This window comes from Callorhinus ursinus, unplaced genomic scaffold (genome assembly GCF_003265705.2).
Source record: "Callorhinus ursinus isolate GAN/ISIS: 27379988/994484 unplaced genomic scaffold, GSC_fseal_2.0 scaffold20, whole genome shotgun sequence".
Classification (NCBI taxonomy): domain Eukaryota; kingdom Metazoa; phylum Chordata; class Mammalia; order Carnivora; family Otariidae; genus Callorhinus; species Callorhinus ursinus.
The window spans coordinates 16,419,625-16,443,770 of record NW_027397082.1 but is presented as its reverse complement, the minus strand read 5'-3'; the positions used below and the strand labels follow the sequence as shown (position 1 = coordinate 16,443,770).

Sequence of the window (24,146 nt, the reverse complement as noted above, 5' to 3'; positions counted from 1 at the left end):
TCCTGTCTCAGGATGCTCACGTGATTCTAAGGGTTTTATCATAGTCTATGCTGAAAACCTCTAAGTCATCATCTCTGGTGAGAACTGAACTTCAACCTACATTTCTTACTGCCCATAGGACATTTCCACTTGGATACCCTGTTGTTTCAAGAGCTGCCCTCTCAAGTTTTCAGTTCCTCATTCTTTCCGTCAACTTCACTACCTTTCTTATTCCCATTGTCACCACTGAAGACCAGACTCACATCGCTTCAAAGTCAGGTGACTAGGTGTCCTCCTATTTGGTCTCCCAGTCTCCAATCTCAATCCCCTTCATATTTTTCCAACCAACTCCTACTCCAACTCCTACCTACTCTATGGGTACCCAGTAGGCATCCCATAGAAGTAATTAAATACTGTGAAGGCCACATCCATCAATTCAGTGTACGTCTGGATGAATAATTCAGAAATATGCCATCTTCCATAGCTTCCATAGCCCACTGGGCTTCTAATTTTTATCATCACCTCAGCTCCATGAGAAGAAGGTAGGTCGGAGAACATCATTTCATTCTACAGATGATTTCACCAAGATCCTGAGATTGTGAGTCCTTAAGATGATGGCAGAAAGATGTGGAGAACACAGCCAGCACACTGCTCTTAGTGTCAAAATCAGGGAGCTGTCGACCGGCCCCATTACACTTTCCTGTATTCTTAAACTTAAAAAGAGCGCGTAACAATCACCTACAGCTCACCGCTGGATTTCCGATATAGTGGGTCTGGGGTGAGCTGCGAAGTCCATATTTGAAATGAGCTTCCTCCCGTCACATGGTGATGCAGGCGATCTGGGGACCGCACCCTGAGAGGCAGTGAGAACCCGTTGACTTCACAAAAGGCTTCCGGCAGGCTACTCCCACCAACGCCCAGGCTCCGGGCGGACCCACCCCTGCCGCCGTCTGCCTGGCCCACCCTCTAGGCTCGGGTCGGCTGCGGGCGGATTTCAGTCGGATGTAGACTCGGGCACAGAGGTACCACGACCAGCCACTACCCGGCTTCCACTTTTGCCAGCCACAGACACGGGGACGACTCGCGACTTCGGTGTCCAGCAGCCTGTAACGCGACCGCCCATTGGCTCAGCTTAGTACCGCTTGGCCGTGGAGCTTCCAAAGGCTTTAAGGATTGGCTGGAGCTCCAAGCGCCGCGGCCAGTTGGCGGGTAGGATCGCGTTCTAAGGGCGGGATCCGCCTGGGCCCCGCCTCCCTCTGCTGCCACTGTCCTCTGCTGTCGCCTCCGATCCGCATCAGGTTCCGTCAGCTGGACGCGCGGAGGTCCCTCGGGGCGTCTCTCTTTATCACCTCCACCGGGTGGGTTTGTCCGGTCTGCGAGGCATTGAAAGGGAGAAGGGGTTTGAGGTCAGTTCTGGATTTGGGGATTTTTCAGGAATTTCGGGTTTGCCTAACATTTTTAGAAGAAAAATCCAACGACTTATCTTCATCAGTTTCATCAAAGACTTTAACATCAAGAAAAGTGCGAGGTCTGTAATTTTAAAGCGAATCCCTTTAGCTTAGGGAAAAAAAAAAAAACCCAAACAAAAAAAAGAACCTCTAAATTGTTCTTATTGTTCTGATTTGGCTGGAGACATGTAAAGACCTCGGATCAGGAATTCTCAGCCCTGCATTGGGCGCCACTAGGTTAGCTACATTATAGGGTACTGGCAGGCACGGGAATTTGGTCCACGGGAAAGTCCTCACTTTGTGAGTACATATGGGACTTTCCTGCTACATTCAAATACTAATAAAAATAATGGCTAATGTTACATGCTTACTAGATAGGGAATGCCTCTCAATCAGTATCTGAAGTAATCCTCCCCAAATCACAGAATGTATTGGTACTCTTCGCTCTAAATTATGGATGGGAACACCAGGGCATAGAAAATGGTGTATTTCCCAAGGTCACCAAGCTAGCCTGAACTCCTACAGTCATTCAGAGGTAGGAGTTTACATATGCTTCCTCCAGGGTCTGTCTTTATTCACTAGCATTTAGAGGTTGAGCCAGGAGAGGATAGTATCCACCTTTATGACACACCACTATTATGTCTGGGATTTAACAGGAAGTGCTGATGTTCCTTTTCCAAACTTAGTGTGTTTTGTTTGATTTTACAAACGTTTGACTTTGGCTGATTTCAGGATCTTGAAAATCCGCCTTTACTCATTCAAATGTTATCATATTAAAATGCTGTAATTTTTTTTCTTTGATCCCCCAAGCTGTAAAGAGAAATAGGAATAGGAAAGCAGAATCCAGTACTTAAAAACAAGTCTCCTTTGACTAAGTTTTCCCTAACGGGAAGATGAAGGCCCACTTCTGATAACTTTAGTAATCGTATTCGATATATCGCAGATGGGGGGCAGGGGGGAATTGGATAAAGGTGGTCAAAAGGTGCACACTTTCAGTTATAAGATAAGTCCTGGGGATGTAATGTACAATGAGATGACTATATTTAACACTGCTGTATGGTATATTTGAAGGTTGCTAAGTAAGAAAGTAGATCTTAAAAGATCTCATGGGGAGAATTTTTTTAAATACCTGTATGAGGAGATGGATGTTAACTAAACTTATTGTGGTGATCATTATACAATTTAGGCAAATCAAGTCATTATGCTGTGTATCTTAAACTCATACAGAGCCGTATGTCAATTATATCTCAATAAAAATGAAATAAAAATGTCCCAAAGGCATTAGAACACAAGATTCCCTATGATCCTAACTTCCTGGAAACAGCCCTGAGTTTGGGCCTATGTGAAAATAGAGCCTTTTCCCTTACTTATCCCACTCTTTGAACTTGGTGAACAATTTTTGAATACCCAGTAACATAATTTTTCATGTAAATTAGGCTTTTAAAATATTAAGAGTAATGTCCTCTGGTTTCTGTTACTGCCAGAGATTGGTGTGGCAAAAAAAAAAAAAAATTTAAAAACTGCAAAATGCAAACTCCACTTTCTCTTCTTTTCTCAAAGTGGAGACTTGTGTAATTAGAGTAAAGAAATTATTTCTGCAGTGGCATTCTTTTCCTAGAAGGCTTGAGTCATTATCACCCATGACTGAAGTTTCCCACATTTTCAATACAGATCTGATTATATTTCAGGTAGCTAGAAAGGATTTAGAGCAGGTTTTGTATGGTGCTATTACTATTGTGTTGTTTTTTTTTTTCTTTTCGCTTGAGTGAATCAGTATAATAGAGGTATAAACATGATATAATAACATAAGAAAGAGAGTTTGCTTATAGGATTTCAAAAAGGTACACATTGGTTCTTAAAAAGGACGTAGGGATAAGTTTAAATGTTGTAATTAAAATCTTTCTAGGGAAACCATAGCATTCAGTGGTAAGATTCAAAACCACATTACTGAAATGTAGCCTGCAGCATTCAACCCATTCAACTGGTATTAAATTGGTAACTGGTGAAATAAGTATTCTGAGTTGAATTTCAATTCTAGTGTGCTTGGCAAAGCAGAATTGCAGTGCATTTCATCTTTATAGATACAAAATTGGAGTGTGCTATGCTGTTAAATGTGTTCTTATCCACTAGTATTAGTCATTAATTTTCCAAGTACACTGAGCTCTTACTATACTGATGATGTGCACAATTTCATTCAATATTCAAAACCTATCAAGTAGGTACTATTCGTGTTCTCTTTTTAGAGATGAGGAAGATGAAGGTCCAGGAGGTTAGAGAGCTTGCCTAAGTGCCAAAGCCAGAGTTTAAATATAGTGCCAAGTGAGAATCTTGGCACTATATTGCTTCCCTTCAGAGGAAGAAATGTTTCCATTGTTCTGTCTATTCTTTTGTAACTACACCAAATACACTCCCATTTTAGAACGTGACTTCCCCTACACAGATATACTTTTTTAAAAAAAGATTTTATTTATTTATTCATGAGAGAGAGAGAGAGAGAAGCAGAGGGAGAAGCAGGCTCCCCGCTGGGCAGGGAGCCTGATGCGGGACTCGATCCCAGGACCCGGGGATCATGACCTGAGCTGAAGGAAGATGCTTATACTTTTTTTTTTTTTAAGATTTTATTTATTTATTTGAGAGAGACAGAGACAGCGAGAGCAGGAACACAAGCAGGGGGAGTGGGAGAGGGAGAAGCAGGCTTCCTACGGAGCAGGGAGCCTGATGCGGGGCTCCATCCCAGGACCCTGGGATCATGACCTGAGCTGAAGGCAGACGCTTAATGACTGAGCCACCCAGGCGCCCCTACACAGATATACTTTTAATAAATAGTAGCTACCAAATCTTAGAGTTGGTTTCCCTTAAGAGGTGGCAATGAGGAGAAGAAAGTTGGAAATGTATTCTCTTCTGGCATAGTAAAAAGGTGATCCAGTAACCGTCCACTTTACAAGTGGAATTCCCAGTTTGTCCATTGCTAATTCTGTCATTGTCAATATAGAGCAGGGATGGGCAAACTAAGGCTAGCAGGCCAAATCCGGTCCACTGCTGGGTTTTGTACAGCCCAAGAGCGAAGAATGGTTTTTACATTTTTAAATGGTGTTGATGGTGGAGGAGGCTGTGTTTGTGTAGGGGTAGTGAGTATATGGGAAATCTCCATATAGTCTCAGTTTTGTGGTGAACCTAAAACTACTCTAAAAAAAAAGTCTTTTAAAAATATATATAAAATTGAAATTCAGCATCCATAAATAATGTTTTATTGGAACACAGCTACCCCCGTTCATTTATATATTATCTATGGCTGTTTTCACTCTAAAATGTAGAGGTGAGTAGTTGAGATGAGATGGCTGGAAAAGCCTCAAGTATTTACTATCTCAACTTTTACAGAAAAGTTTGCCCATCTCTGGTATAAATAATAAGATTCTGGTTGGAGTCCTGCCCCAGCAGTTGAACTTCCAGGCTTCATAATCCTCCCTCTATCTCTTATTAGTTGTGAGGTTTTTGACAGGTGACTTGACCTTGCCAACGTCAGCTTAGTCATCTTTTAAAATGAAATTATAGAATTCTAATAGGACTATTTTAAGGATTAAATGAGTGAATATACATAAAGCACCAAATACGTGTAAATAATCATTTATTTTTATTTTAACAATTTCACATTCCTCTTATGGCCCTCCCCTTTAGAATCTGGATATATTTTCTCTCAGCTCTTTGAAATCTGCTTTCTTTATGTGGGGATACATTTGTCTGCCTGGGAGTCATCTGCTTGTCTACTAGAAAGTCCCCCATGACATGGTTATGTTTGTTGCTTTCATTTTACCACCGAATTTGTTCTTCTTGATCAAAATTAGCTCCAGAACAGCAGTCATCCTATTACTTTATCTGTCTCCCAAAGCACAAAATTGTTAGCTTAGCAAGTCAATTTACCTTTTTCAATACCAGATGTCTTGCTGACATATATGCGTTTTTATTTTCAGAGAACAGTTATGCAAACATTTTTGCCATTCTCCAATTCTCATAAAGTGACAACTACTCAAAATCACACGCAGTCACTGACTTCGCAAAAAATGTAACTGAGTCACTATTCTGAAGATTTTAAAAGATTCTTATTCAGTAGAAAAAAATATTAACCTATTAACCAAGAATTTCTAAATAGATTGGAATTCCAAAGGCCAGCAGTTACCCATTCATAAGTTACATAATTAGGTTCTGTCATTTTAACAAAGCTATTTAGGTTCAGCTAACATATGAGCAGCTATTATTGCTATGTCTTTTCCAGGACTTATGTTCTTTCCTCTTCATACTGTTACCACCTTTAGAGGTCAAGACAGTAAGTCAGGCTTTAGACTTTTAAAGTTCTTTGACCCCATTAGCTGGTCACTTTGGGCAAATAATTTCATTTTTCTGAGGCTGCTTTCTGTTGTGTAAATTAGGAATAATACTAGCTGCCTGACTGAGTAGTCATGGGAATCAAATAAGGTAGTCAATGGAAATCGTTTAGTGTAAGTGGGACTTATCATAGTTTTCTTTCCTTCTTTACCTGTCAATCTTATACAGTCCATCAACAAACAATTCCCATTTCAACTAAGTTGTGTAAAATTAAAGGAATTATTTTACCACCTGCTGAATTTCAGGATCTCAGCCTATGAGGGTCTGAGCAAAGGCCAGCTACCTCTTTTATCTAAGGTAGATGGAAGAGCCATCCAAGTGGCCCCACATTGCTGGGCTGTTGGCCATGTTTTCCATAGCAATCAGAAAGAGTTTTCTCTGAAATGTATGCTGGGGGTGGAAAGAGTTCACAAATTTGTTTCTGCCTCTAGGTAAATAATGTTTCTATTAATCACCTGTTTTCCATAGCTAGGGCAAAATCTCACAAATAGGGCCAGAACTAAGGTGAAGCTAGTGTGGGGTCTAGGGCACAAAGTTTAAGGAGGTACTCACTCTCAGGGTTATGCAAGATCTCAACACTAACAAGTTTTTCTTCCTTATCTGCTATATCCTGAGGAAATTTGGCTTTATATAAAACAAATCTTATTATAGGGAGGTTGTGTCCCTATAGGGAGATGCAGGAGGAAGGGCTTAGGGTGGGAAAGAAAACGTATCATTACCCTGGTCAAGTTTTATGAAACTCCTTTGAAGGACATGCTGGAGTTCAAATGCCCATTCTTCAGGGATTTTTTGATGTGGAGGAGAGACCCCACCGAATGCCCTACCCACGTGTTCAAGGCAAGGGGTACTTTTCAGGGGTTTCTTGCCCACTCCCAACATTTAGGCTTCCAAGTCGGGGGATGTGCTCTCTTGGTTAAGGTATCCAGGCTCCCGTCCCAGATCACTTCCCCTCTGCCTCCTTCGCCACCCTACAGGCCCCCGCCCCCACCCCGAGCTCAGTCTCTCAAAAATTGAATTTGGGGCAGGAGGGGCGCGCTGGAGCGCGGCTGTCCTCGGAGCCTGCGGCCGCGGCGAGCGCTCCAAGCTTCGCAGACGCTCGGAGATCATGGAGGATGCGACTAGGGCCTTGGGGAAAGGTGAGCCCCCTCGACAGCGGTCCCCGGACTGGGGGCGCCGCGTGGCTGGGAAAGTTGGCTCTGGTGAGGGGGCTGCTCGGCCTTGGCCCCCAGGCCAGCGCGGCGAGGAGGGATTTGAAGGGATCCTCTGCACAAAAGCCACATACAAATGAGTCTTCTCAGACGCGGGAGGCGGGGCGCGCGCGGTTCTCCTGGGGTCCCCGGGGAAGCGAGTGAGCCACTCTGCCGGTGGGCTTACGGGCCCCTGCCTCCTCCCCACCCCCCACAGGAACCCTCCCCCCGGGGCCGGTCCCAGAGGGCCTGATCCGCGTCTACAGCATGAGGTTCTGCCCCTACGCGCACAGGACGCGCCTTGTCCTCCGGGCCAAAGGCATCAGGTGAGAAGCCGGAGGCCAGAGACGTACAGGCGCGCGGGGTGTTCAAAATCCGGGGCGCCCTGCTCAGACTTCAGAGGGGCTCCTTGTGACCCTTGCTTCTGAGGCAAAGTCAGTAAAGGGTTAGCCAAGGGCGGGCTCTGTAGCGGGCGGTCCTGAACCGCCGAGCTTTCTTCCCAGCCGTGTCCGTGCGTCAAACTTTCAGGACAACTCAGTGCAAACCTAACGGTGCCTCCGGTGAGAAGGCTCCGTGCCGCCTCGCTGCCGAAGGCAGGGCACTGCGGAGGCTCCCCAGGCCTTCTCGGACTGCTCCAGCCTGCGGGCCCCCGCCCCCAGCCCCTTCAGTGCCCTTGCACTCACTTTCTTCACGGCGCTTCCCGCCTCCGACATTTTTGTTTCTCCCTCTTTCCTCCACGCTACCCAGCCCCGCTTCCACCGCTCCCCCCGCCCCCAAGGCTAAATGTTAAGTTCTTGAGGGTAGGGCTTTTGTCTCTTTTATTCATGAGCTAGAAGAGAGCCTGGTGCAAGGTAGGTGTTTAAACATATTATTTGAATGAATGAATGAACAGATAGTTCCAAACAATGACATAGAAAAGAACTTCGGTGAAGAGGCGTCTTGAAGGTTCTGACATCCTTGAGAAATAGGTACATTTTCTTCCAGAAGGAATTTTGTGAAACCAGCACCTGCAGAGGAGGTCTGGATATGGAAGGCAGAGCCAGTTTGCTGGAATAGGGACGGGGGTGGGGGGGGGGGGAGAGGGCTCGGGCGTGCAGCTGGCCTCAAAGCCAAAGTGAGGCTTTTGACTCTTGGAGAGCCCATCCTTTAAGGGATGACTTCAGAGTTTCAGATTCATGTCAGAGAAATACTAATATAGAGACATTTTAAACAAAATTATGTAATTCTGCTTTGTTGAGTGTATATGGAATGTATTTCCAGATTCTTCCTTATTGCTCAAATCTCCTTGGCCCTAAGGTTACCTATTTTAAAATAACAATAGCTCGATGTTTTACCCTTAGTGACAAACTGGTAGCTTTCTTTAGGGCAGGGTTTCTCAGCTTTGGCACTATTGACATTTTGGGCCAGGTAGTTCTTGGTTGTGTGTATATGTGTGTTTGGGTTGGGGTGGGGTGCTGTCCTGTGCATTGTTGGGTATTTAGCAGCATCCCTGCCCTCTATCCATTAGCTATGATGACCAAAAAAATGTCTCCAGACATTGACTTGTGTCCCTGCAGATGGGGCAAGATCACACCCTGCTGAAAACCACTGCTTTAGGATTTAAGACCATCTCCTTGACTGAGCAAAGAACATACTCATTTGTTTCCTTTAATCTTTTAAACATAGGTGAGCACTTCTGGTAACTTTATAGGCTTGAGCCTCTAATAATAATTAATAATGGGAAGAATAAGAGGTTATTGATGCTTATGTACCTAAGCACTTTAGATATACTCACTTATTCAATCCTCACAACAGTGCCAAGAGATGGTACAGTTATTATCCCATTTTACAATTAAGGACACTGAGCACAGAGAGGTTAAGGAATTTGGCTAACATCACAAGCTAGACTGTCCAGACCCTAGGCACTCTGATGCCAGAATTCGAGCTCATAACTGCTGACATTTACCATATTCTGTTGTGACCTGTTAATGTCAGATGTCTATTTGCAAGCTCTAAAATGCAGGAAACCCTGTAATGCTGTGGTTGAGTGTGTGCACTCTGAGTCAGACTGCCTGGCTCTCAGCGTGGCTCTGCTGTTTCCCTGAAGTGATAATGGGCAGGAAGTTCAAACTCCTGGAGCCAGGGATCGCAAGGAGCACGTGAGACAAGGCAGAGAAAACATTTAGCACATCTTAACTATGTGAATGAGACAGTGATGTTGCTATGTATTTTTCTCTGGAAAAACTTAAACTTCGGAAAACTTATTGCAAACTTAAATTTTATAAATTGATTGCTTCTGCTTTCGGGGTGAGTGTCTGCCTGTGTAAGCCTCTCATTCTTGTTCTATCTTGTTTTTCCCTTTGCTTTTTAAGACATGAAGTTATCAACATTAACCTGAGAAACAAGCCTGAGTGGTACTATACAAAGCACCCTTTTGGCCAAATTCCTGTCCTGGAGAACAGTAAATGTCAGTTGATCTATGAATCTGTCATCGCTTGTGAATACCTGGATGATGCTTATCCTGGAAGAAAGCTGTATCCATATGACCCTTATGAGCGGGCTCGCCAAAAGATGTTACTGGAGTTATTCTATAAGGTATATTCAGTTTTTTAAAAAAGTCACATACATACTGTCCATTTCCCAAATGTCAGTTCATTTTTAAAGCTAAATCATTGATCTAATTGTTTTGTTTTAATACTACCTGCATCTTAGGAGGGTAACGAGTATGGAATAATAGTAGGGCTGTCACCTCTAATATTAAAGATTAAAGGCTTAACTGATAGGCTCTTTTCTATTTCAACAAGCAGTCTCAAGAGGTATGGTTATGGCATGGTTCTGATGGTGTGACAGGTGGTAGGAATGTTGAAAGAGCTGAAAACTGGTAGTGTGTTAAAGGGAATATTTCTAAAGTTTCAGGTAAAAAAATGTTGGGGTGTGAAAAAGGTAATGCATGAAAGGGGACTGCCCTTTATGCGGAGCAATAGTGCCAACTGTCCAGGAAATGTGAGGAAGAGAGAAAAGGGCGTACCTGTTGATAATCCAAGAAAAAATGATGGGGAAATTTTATTATAGTCCTCTTTGTTTGTTTTTTTTAAATATTTTATTTATTTATCTGACACAGAGAGACACAGCGAGAGAGGGAACACAAGCAGGGGGAGTAGGAGAGGAGAGGGAGAAGCAGGCTTCCCGCAGAGCCGGGAGCCTGATGTGTGGGGCTCGATCCCAGGACCCTGGGATCATGACCTGAGCCAAAGGCAGATGCTTAACAACATGAGCCACCCAGGTGCCCTGATGATAGTTCTCTTTGAAAAGAGATAAAAGGAACTCAGGGACCTCAGTGGCTGACATAGCTTGAGCATTTATGCTGTACCAAGCGCTATCCTACCGGCTTTATACAGGTTAACTCATTTAATGCTCACAAGTGCCCTTTAGGGTGGGTACTGTTATTGTATCCATTTTTCAGATGACAGCACTGAGGCTTAGAGAGGTTAAGTGCCCCACCTAAGATTGTACAGCATGGAGTAGCTGAGCAAGTAAGGAGCACTGGAGAACCCCTTTTAAAGCACCCTGTTTTACCATGGTGCTGTGACAGTGGATTTCTGGAGCCACAGGGATGACCCTCTGAGGAGGTGGGGAGCCTGGATGTGGGTGTCAGCCTGTTAAGTTGGAGTGATAAAGCTCTGGCTGCATTTTTAGGCAGAGCAGGAGCACAGAGTTTCCTCAGACTTCTCCACTAAGAACCTGTGTTCTCTGATTAGGTCCCACATTTGACCAAGGAGTGCCTGGTAGCATTGAGATGTGGGAGAAAATGCGCTGATCTGAAGCTAGCCCTGCGTCAGGAATTCTGCAACCTTGAAGAGGTACAAAAAGGGGCCCCTCTCCTGGTCAGATACAGTGGAAGAAGCAATGTAGGGTCCCTAGCCTGGTCACTCTGACACCCTCTGCTTTCCCAGACTTATTCTTTCTGCCGGTCTTTGATAAGTTCAGCTACTAGTCATCTAATTTTAACTTGTGGGTGCTTGCCCTCCACTCACCTGCTATAAAATTATTCTTGAAAATGTGGCAAGGAAACAATAGCCAAACTAGGGAAAGAGTCCAGATATCCATCGACAGATGAATGGATAAAGAAGATGTGACATACACACACACACAACACACACACACACACACACACTGGAATATTACTCAACCATCAAAAAAATGAAATCTTGCCATTTGCAACGACATGGATAGAACTAGAGGGTATTATGCTAAGTGAAATAACCCAATCAGAGAAAGACAGTTATCATTTGATTTCACTCATACGTGGAATTTAAGAAACAAAACATAGGATCATAGGCGAAAGGACAGAAAAATAAAACAACATGAAATCAGAGAGGGAGATAAACCACAAGAGACTCTTAATCATAGGAAACAGACTGAGGGTTGCTGTGGGCGATGGGGTAACTGGGTGATGGACATTAAGGAGGGCATGAGATGTAATGAGCACTGGGTGTTTTATAAGACTGATGAATCACTCAACTCTACCTCTGAAACTAATAATATACTATATGTTAATTAACTGAATTTAAATGGAAAAAATAGTGAAAAAAACATACATACCAAATTTTCTTTTTTTTTTTAGTATATGTGCTGCCGAAGCGAGCACTACATACCAAATTTTCTTTATCCATTCACCCATCACAGGACATTTAGGTTGTTTCCATATCTTGTGCATAATGATTCAATAAACATGAGTGTGCAGATATCTCATTTGAGGTAATGATTTCATTTCTTTCAGATAATATATCCAGAAGTGGAGTTGCAGGTTCATATGGTAGTTCTATTTTTAATTTTTTGACAGATCTCCATAATGTTTTCCATTGTGGCTATAGCAGTTTATATTCCTGGTATAAATATATTTATGTCTGAGTTCTCTATTCTGTTCTGCTGATCTATGTGTCTGATTTTGTGCCACTACCATACTGTGTTTTTTTTTTATTCCATTTACTTTTATCTTCTCTAATTAATTTTGAAACTGTTTGTAGTTTCAGTGTAAAAAACTTGCATTTTTATTGTATCTATTCCTAGATATTTTATTTTTTGATATTATTGTATATGGAAGTGATTTCTTAAGTTTTTTTTTCAGATTTTCCATTGATAGGGTATGGACATGCAACTAATTTTCACATATTGATTTTGTATCCTGCTCTAATATTTATTGTATATTCTTTGGGTTTTTTTTTTTCAATATATGAAATCATGTCATTTCTAGAAAAAAAAAAGAAAAGAAAAGAAAATCTGGCCAGTAAGGGAGAAAGGCATGTGATGAATTTCTTCCTTTCGCTGAGGTACTGCATTCCTTAAGTAGCTCTGCATGGCTTCTGTACTTTCTGCCATTGAAGCTAAGATTTGTATTCATTAGAGATTTTATTTGACTGTTGGTAAAAGGGACCTACCTACTGTAAACTTATTTTATAAGGCTTTATTCTTTTACACAAAAGAGCCAGAGGTAGTGCAGTTCAGGGTTATTTTGATGGCTTTTTTATAGTTACTAGGGAATAGGGATCTTTCTTTCCATCTGTTCTGTCATCTTTAGTACAAGTCTTTCATCCTCAAAATGACAAAACAGCTGCTGGAACTGCAGCCATCACATCTAAGCTCCAGGTTGCAGAAAGGAGAACAGAGGGAAAAAATGGCAAAGGCCAGGCCCCTTTATTCAAAGGCTTTCCCAGGGGGGCACCGGGTGACTCAGTTGGTTGAATGTCTGCCTTCAGCTGGGGTCATGATCCCAGGGTGCTGGGATGGAACCCCATATTAGGCTCCCTTCTCAGCAGGGAGTCTGCTTCTCCCTCTGCCCTTCCCCCTGCTCATGCTCTCTCTCTTTTTCTCTCTCAAATATTAGAATTGTACAGTTGCAGTATTTATAGATGATGAATAATCATCTATAAGAAATGACTCTCAGAAAGAAGAAAAAGAAGCTCTGGTTTATACCATTTTCTGATTTCAGTGATGTAAATACTCCCACCAAAGGCTGATTTTGACCTATCAATGCTGTGTCTCTAAGCTCAGCATTGACAAGAGATGTGATTGGTGATTGGTCTGCTCCAGCACATCACTGAATAACACATTTCCACTTTATCTTCAGTAGCTGAGTCCTAGAAATAACCTGTTAACTAGCCCAGGTTTAGGTAGCTTTCACTGATTGTACTTAAGGACCTCTGAGTGAGTGAGTATTCAGCATTGTTCTAGCAGATTTGAATGTGGTTTTATCCCATCATTAACATGAATTATAAATAAAATGTAAGTAATATCAGAATCTGAAACATGCCCATTTAGCTTGAATTATTTGATCCAATCATCTAAATACCAGTATATTAACTCTAGGAGATTCTAGTGAGATAGAAACTTGTCAGAATTATTTTGATAGAGAATGTTCCCTGACTTGTGCAACTCTTTTGCATGGTTTTGTATAATCAGGATTCTGTGTGAGCTGAAAGTGTATTAAATATACGTGGCCTTTCTGAGGGATAAGCAAGTTGAGATACTGATACATAATCTTCTGCCATGTTATTCTCAAGCAAAAGGCTCAGTTTACCTTTTACAGCCTTAAACCCTGACAGTTTCTTCTTTTGAAGTAAATGCCCTGACTTTAAAATTTTTTCTTAAAAAGTAGTTTCATCCAAATTAAAGGTTAACTGTGCTTGTTCTGTAACCACATTTTTCTGTAATAGGTTCACAATTCTTTGAGATGCACGACTGCTGTCTTCATGATTAAACCAGCAGTCTCTCCGCTTGCTTTCCAGTTCTGAACATTTTCGTGAGTTTTAAAATGACGGGGAGGGGGCGCCTGGGTGGCTCAGTCATTAAGCGTCTGCCTTCGGCTCAGGTCATGGTCCCAGGGTCCTGGGATCGAGCCCCACATCGGGCTCCCTGCTCGGCGGGAAGCCTGCTTCTCCCTCTCCCACTCCCCCTGCTTGTGTTCCCTCTCTCGCTGTGTCTCTCTCTGTCAAATAAATAAAATCTTAAAAAAAATAAAAAAATAAAATGACGGGGAGGCCATTCTGTAACCACGCTTTCTGTTTTCAAACCAACTTTCGAGCCTTTACTGAATCAACCTCAGCGGTACTCATCTTTTTAGCTTTATTCTTTTTATAACGTTTGTGATTGATTTCACCATATCAGAATAGCACTTTGAGCCCACCTTCGTTTTTATCTTTGTGGATTTGAATGTGCCAGACCTTTCAGCAACGCTGCTTCTGTTCCTTCTCATTCCCCTCCTTCTTTTTGCCCGTGCCCTCATTCTGAATGTTTTCATTGTGGCAATAGTCAGCTCAAGTACAAGGGCAGTGAAAGACAGCATTCGGCCAGATTTCTCTGATGCTTCGGAACTGTGCTCTAAGTCAGTGTTTCTGTGCATAATGAATTCTGTATTCTGGCTATTGCTTGAGCTCCTGCTAGTCATCAGCAGAACTCAATAAAAGGGAATGAGAAGGGCAGTAACATAGATAATTCTGGAGAAACGCTGAGGAAGGGACAACCTGCCTAGTAACTTGAGGCCTTCAGCTTCTGGGGGCCACAGGACACTTGATGTTTTTAATTCTTGGCATTCCCCAACCTACCTTGTGGTATCTACACGCAAAGTTTCCCACCTCGCCCAATTTGATTATGTGCCTTGTGTGTGCCGCTGTTTGCATGAGGGCAAATTTGTATAAGTTGTACTTACAACACCCAGGAGCATCTCTAGTTAAATATTTTCTTGATTCAAAATTTCTCCCATAACCTTAATTTTTAATCTGTCCTCCACTCCAGAAAGAACACATTTGTGCCCAGTTAGACCATAGTGTCTTGGTTAAGTTTTGCTATTTCTCTTTTTTAATTTTTATTAACTTCAATAATGAATTATTTATATGTTGCTTAGTTGTTTCTCTTTTGATGTTACTAGGACAGGAAGGAAAGAAAGTTTATATCTGGCTAATTGTTCACTGAAAATAATTTTCTATAGCCTTTTGTGTATGGCAAGTGATTTATAAGCTAAATTTATCTTGTTATCAACTAACGTACCATGTCTACAAACTAAATTCGTTGTTACTAGCTATTTTTTATAACAACTTTATTGACATAATTCACATACCACAAATTCACCCTTTTCAAGTGTACAGTTCAGTGGTTTTTAGTATATTTACATAGTTGTGCAACCATCACCAGTAGTTAATTCTAGAACATTTCATCATCTTAAAAAGAAATCCTTTAGTCATTAGCATTGGCTTCCCATTTCTTCAAAACCTTCCCAGCCATAGGCAACCACTAATTTACTTTTCGTCTTTATGAATTTACCTGTTCTAGACATTTCATGTAAATGGAAGCATACAATGTTAGCCTTTCATGACCTTCTTTTACTTAACATAATGTTTTCAAAGTTCATCTTTTATTCCTTTTTGTGGCTGAAAAGTATTACATTGCATGGATATACCATATTTTGTTTATCCATCAGTTGATGGACATTTGGGTTGTTTCCACTTTTTAGCTACTACAGGTAATGCTGCTGTGAGCATTTATGAACAAGTTTTTGTGTTGGACCTATGTTGTCAATTCTCTAGGGTTTGCTAGCTGATCTAGCCTATCTACTAATATGCCATTTTTAGTTGTAACCACTATCCTTCCACATCATATCCTCTATTGACAGTGGCTGACTGGGTGGTTTTAGTGCTATTGCTACTTCGGTAACTTCATCCATTGTCCAATTCTGACAGCTGCTTTCTAGGTAAACTAATATTTGCTCTATTTCTGTTAATAGCCTCCTGCTATACCATCTACCACCATGTAAATAATAGAATAATAATTATTCCTATTATCTAGAGATTAATTTTACTCTTCTCCAATTGTAAAGAAAGACTTGTTCTTTAGAGAGAATTTGGAAAATACAGAAAAAGTTAGAAACTCAGACAAAAAAAATCCATAATCCCACTACCCAGAAACAACTACTGGGTGGACTTTTTGTTTTGGACTTTTGGACATTTTGGACTTTTTGTTTCCTGTTCTTTTCTGCTGTGTATATTTTTATCTAGTTAAAATTGTACTGTACATAGAACTAGGTTTCCATTATGTAAAGATCTTCCCATATTTTTATAAACTCTGTAAATGCTTGTTTATATGTATTAAGAGCATTTATTAGAGAAGCATTATTTATGAGGGTGAAAAATTATAAACCTTAACGTACATCAGATGGGGAATGATTAGATAAATTATGTTCATCTTGTGGAATTCTGTACAGCAGTTTAAAATGGATGCGGTAGATCCTTGTGTACTGACATGGAAAGATTGCCTAGAAATATTTAAGTGACTTACACAGTCATGCAGATGGCATGATCCCATTTTTGTAGAAGAAAACAAATGTACATATGTGTACATATACACGTAAATAAATGTCCAGAAGAATGCCTAGAGAGATACACCTCGCACTCCTAATAGAGGCTGCTCCTGGGAAAGGGATTAGTACAGGGATAGGAAAGAAAAGTAGATAAAAGCAGGGATGGGGAAGGGCAGGTCTTTGCCATTTAAACTGCTTTCTATCATTTGAATTTTTTTAAATAATGAGAATGTATTTCTGTGTTTTGTGTGTAATTGTTAAAAATAGAAAAAAAATCACTTTCAGTCTACATAATTTGCCATGTGTATAAACCGGAGTTATTTTATCCAGCACCCCCATCAGGAATATTTAGATTGTTTCTAATCATTTACCATTGTGAATGGTGCTGCAAGAAACGGCAGCTTTTTTTTGCATAAAAAACATTTTCTCTATTTGAGAATGTCCTTGGGTCAGACTTCCAGCAATGGAATCACCAGATCAAAGGGTATGAACATTTAGAGGCTTGACCTTTGTGCTGCTAAATTGCTTCCCCAAAGATCTGTGCTGTTTGCCCCCCACCAGCAGTTATAAAAATTCTCTTGCACGTCCCCTTTTCACTGTGGGGAGATTTCATTAAAGAAGATATTTGCCTGCTTTGGAAAGAAGCAGTAGGTTTTCACTGTTGACTTAATTTGTATTTCTTTGATTGCTAGTGAAGTAGAAGATTTCCCCCCCAAGTATGCCATCTCTTTGTGTTTTCTTTGTGAAAATGGTCTGTTACCCATCTATTACGAGCTTTCTGATTTTCCTTGTTGATTTGTAAAAGTTCCTCTTAATGAGGTCCTTATATGTAAAGGATATTTGCCTATTTTTCAAAAACACTTGTTTTTTGTTTGTTTTCTTTTGTTTTTAACTTTTAGTCTGGCTTATCTTTTTTGTACTTAATAGAAATACAACATTTAACAATATCGTGCTATATAGGTCTTTCCTGTTGTGATTTCTTCCACAGCTTTTACGAGTAAGAAGTCATCTTACCCTTTAGGGGAAATTAAAAACATCCATTTATATTTTCATCCATCATCCATCACTTTAAAGGTATTTGACTTGTCAAGCGTTGGCCTACTAGCTTCCCCCTCTACTACTATACACATATATGTTGACAAAAGAAGTAAGTCCATTAAAAGGATTCCAGCATAGAATTTTCAGTTTGGTCCTTTAAGCCCTAAAGGTTGACAAATTGCATTCTGAATCTTCATAGGGGACTCTAGGTCATAACTGATGAGCAGCAGGAGGGGCGTGTTCATCCCAGACCCTACGTCTGAGGGGCTTCGTTCCAGAGGAGAAATGGTTTTTATATGTACTCCAAGTTTGTTTCTATACAGTTGGTTAATTTTGCAGGGAATCAGTTCATTCTCATTAGTTCAACCTCAGCTGCACTTCGGTGTAACAGGAACCTGAAATTTGAAATCTTGAGAACCCTCTCTTACTTTTATGGACTCAGGATTTTTGCCCTGGAGTTGAGTACTTTTCAGCTGCTTCTGGAGAAGGGCCTTCCTTGCTCATTTATTGGCAGGTGGTTTTGTGTCCTTTGGGGGTTGGGGGTGGATTCTGCTTCTTAGGAACCGTTTCCATGAAGAAAAACGGCTTTCTTTGTTCTCCAGCAAGGACAGCCAGAACCTCTGCAAGCCACCGGGCTGTCTGTCCTTGGAGGCAATGGCAGGGTGCAGGGCAGGGACCTCTCAAGGTTAAGCACAGTTAGTGAAGCTGATCCCAAGCTTCACTACCCAAGACTGTAGATGGAAGCTTTTTAGAATGCCTCGTGTGAGGAAGTCTGGGATTTGCTTCTCTTTATGATCTTACTTCTCTCCCCAAAACCCTACAGATTTCTCTTACCTCCTTCCTTGGTGAACCTCCTGGGGGAGCCACGGCCAGGGCGCCTCACCACCAACGGCCACAAGGGGGAGCCCGACGCGCATCTTCCACGGGGCTCTCTCCCGCGAACCTCTCTTGGGTCCACCTGGGGGAGCCCGAGAGGCCCTCGAAGAAGACAAGGGCCTCTTCCATCCGGGCTTTTTCATGTTCGGGGGTGGGAATCCTACTGTCTTATTTTACTATTTATCCTAAAATCTGTCAGAGGAGCTAGTTGGCTGTAAGCAAGCGACTGAGTTTAAACTGAGAACACAGGAGAACTATTTATTAGTAAAGTTGCCTGAAGACGTTATCAATGGAATAGAACAGGAAGGAGAGAATTTTGAAAAAATGTTAGTTTTACAAACTGAGGGTTGCTGGAGTGGTGAGGGGTGGGAGGGATGGGGTGGCTGGGTGATAGACATTGGGGAGGGTATGTGCTATGGTGAGCGCTGTGAATTGTGCAAGACTGTTGAATCACAGATCTGCACCTCTGAAACAAATAACGCGATATATGTTAAGAAAAAAGAAGAAGATAGCAGGAGAGGAAGAATGAAGGGGAGTAAGTCGGAGGGGGAGACGAACCATGAGAGACGATGGACTCTGAAAAACAAACTGAGGGTTCTAGAGGGGAGGGGGTGGGGGGATGGGTTAGCCTGGTGATGGGTATTAAAGAGGGCACGTTCTGCGTGGAGCACTGGGTGTTATGCACAAACAATGAATCATGGAACAGTACATCAAAAACTAATGATGTAATGTATGGTGATTAACATAACAATAAAAAATTAAAAAAAATGTTAGTTTTAGTAATCTCTACCCACAACGTGGGGCTTGAACTCACAACCCTGAGATCCAGAGTCCCGTGCTCAGCAGACTGAGCCAGCAGGCATCCCAGGAAAGAATTTTGATAAGGTTTTTTGTTTGTCTGTTTTTGTTTTGTTTTGTTTGTTTGTTTTTTACCATGATTTGTGTCTCATCTCCCAGTGGGGTAGGTGCTCTGGCAAAGCCCCTGTTTGAGAGAGAAAATAGGACTGAGGAGGGAGTTCTTACAGGGAAGCTCACAGCTGGGCCAGCGTTGGCTCCAGAGGGGCAGGGCTTTCTGAGTTTGCCAATTCCCAGCTTTTTGCTGATACTTAAATTTAAAGAACAAAGAATTCACAAGCAACTTGGCAAAGCTGCTGTGATTAGAGTCCTATACTTACATATTTGAAGTTCAGCGACACAAGGGTTGGCTCTAGCCTGGGAATAAGGGGAATGCTGTTTTTGTCTTAGCTCTGCGCCACCCAGAGAGTTCCTTTAACTCCCTGGGACTGTTTCCTCTCCTGAAAAGTGAGAGTCTCTTTGTGCTTCCACCTGAGAGGCAAGAATCAATCTCACCAGCCTGTTTTCCTCTCCCTTTCGGCAGCCAGGAAACCCAAGTCAAATTCAAAGCTTTATTTGAGGAACTCTGCAGGATCCTGGGCTTGATATCTTGATGTCATTTTCCTTCCTTGGTTTGACCCTCTGTTCTAACTTTTGTTTTCTCTGATCTTAGCGTTTTATTATTTTCCATGTTTAATATTTTATGGCACATATTTTTTTTTTTACACTGCATCTCTAATCCCTTGTGTAATGAGTATGGTGTGAATAAATGGTAAAATGGGAGGGGAGTCCCACTAGAGGAGTTCTGGTGACCCCTCCCATACTGATGTTCTGTGATTCTAAAGGGAAAGGCCACTGCGCAGGTCGGAAGGTTATCAGGTTCACATGGAAGGGAGCGCTCCCACTGAGTGTCTTCAAGATTTCAAGAGGGGCGCCTGGGTGGCTCTGTGGGTTAAGCGTCTGCCTTCGGCTCAGGTCATGGTCCCGGGGTCCTGGGATCCAGCCCCGCATCGGGCTCCCTGCTCCACGCTTGTCCCTCTCCTTCTGCCCCTCCCTCTCTGCTTGTGCTCTGTCTCTGGCTTTCTCTCTCTCAAATAAATAAATAAAATCTTAAAGAAGAAAGTCCGAGGGACTGTGACTATGTATTTTGGGGTTGGGAGGGGCTGGCAGAGGATAGGTGATGCCTTATCTATTCCATGTCTATGGGGCTTATCTTGACTTTTTATTGTACCGTGTATTTTGATAGGGCTTGAATTACTTTGAGTGTTTATATAAGAATTAATTGTATCTATAACATGTATATTTAAGACATACTCCTACTTTGAGTAAATAAAAAGCTTTAAAAGTATACACTAAATAAATATCAATTACTAAGCAGTTATCCATTTTCAAAATATCACTTTACCAAAGGACCTATCATGGGTTCCAATAAATGTCCGTATATGATTTGTTTTGACAAGAAATTTCCCAGGAATACTGCTGCTCTGTAAACAGAAGAGCTTTATTTGCTCCAGGGTTGGTCGATTTAGATTTCATTCTGATTTGTGCCCTGAAAGCCAATAATAAGCTAAAGGTATATGTTTTGAAGCCAGTGGTAAAAGCTTGGGTAATTATTGTCCATTCATGAACATAAAGAAGATTTGATGCTGTCTGGAATCCATAAAAACTGAACAATTTGTTCCTTTCTGATGTAAGTCAGATCTGTTTTCCTTATGCCTTAAAATAGCCTCTGTTTTGAGTTTTCATTGGCCAGATTTGGGTGGTTTAGTACCATCCTGTTAGTTTTCTTGGAACAAAGTGATGCTACCTAACATTTTTCAGACTTCCAGGACACCAGTCACAGGAACTCCCCCATGCCATATTGGGGGATAATGAAAACTTGGACTTTAGGGCAACAAGATTTGCTTTCTCCTCTGAGAAGGGTGGCAGGTGGGGGATCCCATCGATCTTTTCTGTCAGAGATGCATCTGCCCTCTGTAGATGTAAGCTTTGGACGTCTCTTTGCTTTCTCATTGTAAGAGCTTATGTTTATTGATGCATGATTACGTCACTCCTCACCATAACCTCTGAGGTGGGCACTAACTTATCACCATTGTACAGATGAGAAAGTGAGGCTTGGAGGAAAAGGTAGGTAGGTAAGTTACCTGGGATTCTATATTGAATAGGAAGTGGAGCCTAGCATAGGACCAGGTTTGCCTCCTCCTGAGCTGACGTTCTTAACCACAACTGTAGACTACATCAGAGAGTTCATAAGCTGGAGTATGAACAATCAAGACTGATGATAGGGAGAGGAATACAGAAATCCAGATAAAGGTTATAGGAATCTGGCTCTATAGCTGTAGGAAAGTATGTAGTTGATTATGAGTTATATGGGTCAAAGAGTTGTTTGCTTGATTTAATTAGGTAATTGGCACTATACTTTTCTCTTTGGAAAAGACCTGGCTCAACAATAACCTCTCCTAGCTTTGAAAATTTTCAACTACCTTTTTTTTTTTTTTACTGTATTTTGGCTATCTGTTGAGAGTTTATCTGTTTGCTTTACAGTCTGTCTATCTGGATAAATCTGTTCCATTTGGAAATGAGAAATTCTATTTTAATGTAAAAAGTTGATAGTGTTGAGTGGCCAAAAAATGTCGACAAGTTCGAAGAGCTCAAATAAAAAAAGAAAATATGACATAAAGACAGTGTTGAGATTTGAGGGAATCCACTAAATAGCATTTGCTCTTTACTGCATTAGTTTTGAATCGAGAAATAAGTCTAAAGAGGAAGACATATGGAGACCATGGTATCCCCTTAATTATGGATAAAGTGGGTCCTGGAGAATGGGGATCTGCAGCAAGCAGGGTTGCTAATGAGGTCCCCTCCCTCTCAGTCATGGGCTGGTGTGGGGCAGGGCCCCTGTCTCCAGGGACTGAGCTCCTCCTGCCTGGGTTTTCCTCCAGATTCCCTAGTCAGATGAGCCGTTCCCTGGGTTTTCCTCCAGATTCCCTAGTCAGATGAGCCACTCCGTTGCTCCAGTGTTGAAAGGGGGTAGGGCTGAGTGTGGCTGGGAGTTTGGCCCTAAAGGAAATGGAAGAAACCTCAGGAAAAGGGCAGACACATTGTGTAACAAATTGGAAGGAGAATCAGAGCCTTGGTTCCCCCTCTTTGGGAATCAATTTGATATTGGTATTTAGCATCTCTAAATATGCCAGCAGGTAAGTAAATTAACTTGCTTTTGTTCTGTTTAAACTTTTAGATTCTTGGCTATCAGAACACCATCTTCTTTGGTGGAGACTGTATTTCCATGATTGATTACCTCTTTTGGCCCTGGTTTGAGCGGCTGGATGTATATGGAATCGCCGAGTAAGACCTTTGGCTATGGGGTTGATTTGGGTAACAAACAGAATGGCCAGCCATTCACCGTGGAAATGTAGGATGTTTAAAGTAGAAGAAATTCCCCGGTGGACTCGGGGAGACCGTGTAGTGTTCCCATGATGCTCAGAGATGTTGAACTTATGTGGGCACCTGCTCTCCTCCCAGCCAGTCACAAGGTGGGTGCCAGACAATTCTGGCACTGGGGAACCGGCTCCTGCCGAGACAGAACTACATCTATACCCTCACAATGTGTGGGCCCAAACCCACCCAGCAGTGCTCTCCTGCATCTCCTACTTTGGCTGTCTCTGAAGGAAGGTCCGATAGAACATATTTAGATATTTTAAACTATGTCTCAACATAAACATGACCAAAACCTGTCTCATCTGGGGATGGAGCAATGAACCATGGCCTGGGAACCCTCCCCTCCCAGATTTCCCACTAACCAGTTGTACCATCTTGAGCAAGTCACTTGTATATCCTAGACCTCCATTTCTCGATCTATCTTTGAAGGGGCTCGGTCAGCTCCATTATTTCAATGTTTGATGATGGTTTTGCTGATTTTTAAAAAGTGTTTTTGGGAACTACTTGTCTTTACTTTTTTCAAACTCCCTAGAGTAAAAATCTAAGAATGACAGGGGGTTGTCTTTTTGTGGGTAAACAGTGAAGCACACACACTTTATTTCCCCAGAGCAGGCAGTCCACAGGTATTTTAATGGTGTTGTTTAACGGTGTTGTTAAAAGCAACAACAACTTCTGTAATTCAAAACACACACGACTGTTCCCAAAATAAGATTTTCCTCCTGTATATGATCACGATCAGTTGATAATAAGGTAACTAAGATAACTTTACGGCCCAAATAAACCAACCTTTTGTGTCTTGTAACTCTAAAAAGCAATGCATACCACGTTTCCCGATGGCCTCCCTTTCAGATGAGCTGACGATTCTTTCCTGTCCTGCAGCTGTTTGAACCACACACCAGCACTTCGGCTCTGGACAGCGGCCATGAAGCAGGACCCCACAGTGTGTGCTCTTCTCATAGATAAGAACATTTTCTTGGGCTTCTTGAATCTTTATTTTCAGAACAACCCTGATGCCTTTGACTATGGGCTAACTTGCTGAGCCTCAGTCCACTCCTTCACCATCCAGAATTCCCAAGCATGTCGTGACTCTGCATCAGGAATTGTTTTGGTGGGTCTGACAATCTCTGTTCGTTTTCTTTGAGGTTCCCAATAAACGTGGAGACAGAAAATGTATTCTTTCTGATAATCCATTTGTGTGACTCTTCTGTCCCATACCTTCTAACGATTCTCTAGAAATCTCTAGTGCCCAGTGCTAATGTCCAAGCACGTTTGGGAGCCTGGGAGCCTGTGTGCCTCCTGACTCCTTGGCCTTTGGCCCAGTTTGACCTCCAGATTATTGGTGCTGATGCTGATGTGGATGTTCAAGACCTGCCCATCAATGACATTCATCACCACAGATTGGCACCGTCCACAACCTCCCTGGTGAGTGGAAAGCTAGAGAAAAGGAGGAAGAAGAAAACACTCCAGGTCCAAATCCTCTCCATTTGGCACACAAGAGCTGCTGTCCACATGGGCATGCATGAGTGTCATTCACGTTCCCACTTTGGCATGGGCCTGGGGGACACCGACGGTCTTATGACTGAAAGAATTCCAAAGCAGGAAGTGAAACACCCATTTGTCTGCCTGGACTAATGACGT

At 42.1% G+C, this 24,146-nt stretch overlaps 1 protein-coding gene across 5 annotated transcripts; it reads left to right on the top strand.

Annotated features, from left to right (window-relative positions):
• Positions 1–785: 785 nt before the first annotated feature.
• Positions 786–23,694, top strand: LOC112830621 (glutathione S-transferase omega-2). 5 transcript variants are annotated; one of them, XM_025880534.2, is made up of 7 exons: positions 786–1,188; positions 6,833–6,943; positions 7,212–7,320; positions 9,346–9,568; positions 10,732–10,833; positions 22,309–22,415; positions 23,388–23,694. In XM_025880534.2, exons 2-7 carry the CDS (start codon positions 6,913–6,915, stop codon positions 23,545–23,547), a joined length of 732 nt encoding a protein of 243 aa, XP_025736319.1. In that variant the 5' UTR covers positions 786–1,188; positions 6,833–6,912; the 3' UTR covers positions 23,548–23,694. The 5 variants fall into 5 exon arrangements, with proteins under 5 accessions (XP_025736319.1, XP_025736318.1, XP_073760334.1 ...); XM_025880533.2 differs by having other exon boundaries at positions 6,782–6,943; XM_073904233.1 differs by having other exon boundaries at positions 786–1,385.
• The last annotated feature ends 452 nt before the right edge of the window (positions 23,695–24,146 follow it).

Coding starts and splice junctions, on each gene's coding strand:
- LOC112830621 (XM_025880534.2), top strand. CDS start 6,913: ATGGAGGATGCGACTAGGGCCTTGGGGAAAG. Junction 6,944..7,211: donor GACTAGGGCCTTGGGGAAAG/GTGAGCCCCCTC, acceptor CACCCCCCACAG/GAACCCTCCCCCCGGGGCCG. Junction 10,834..22,308: donor AATTCTGCAACCTTGAAGAG/GTACAAAAAGGG, acceptor TTAAACTTTTAG/ATTCTTGGCTATCAGAACAC.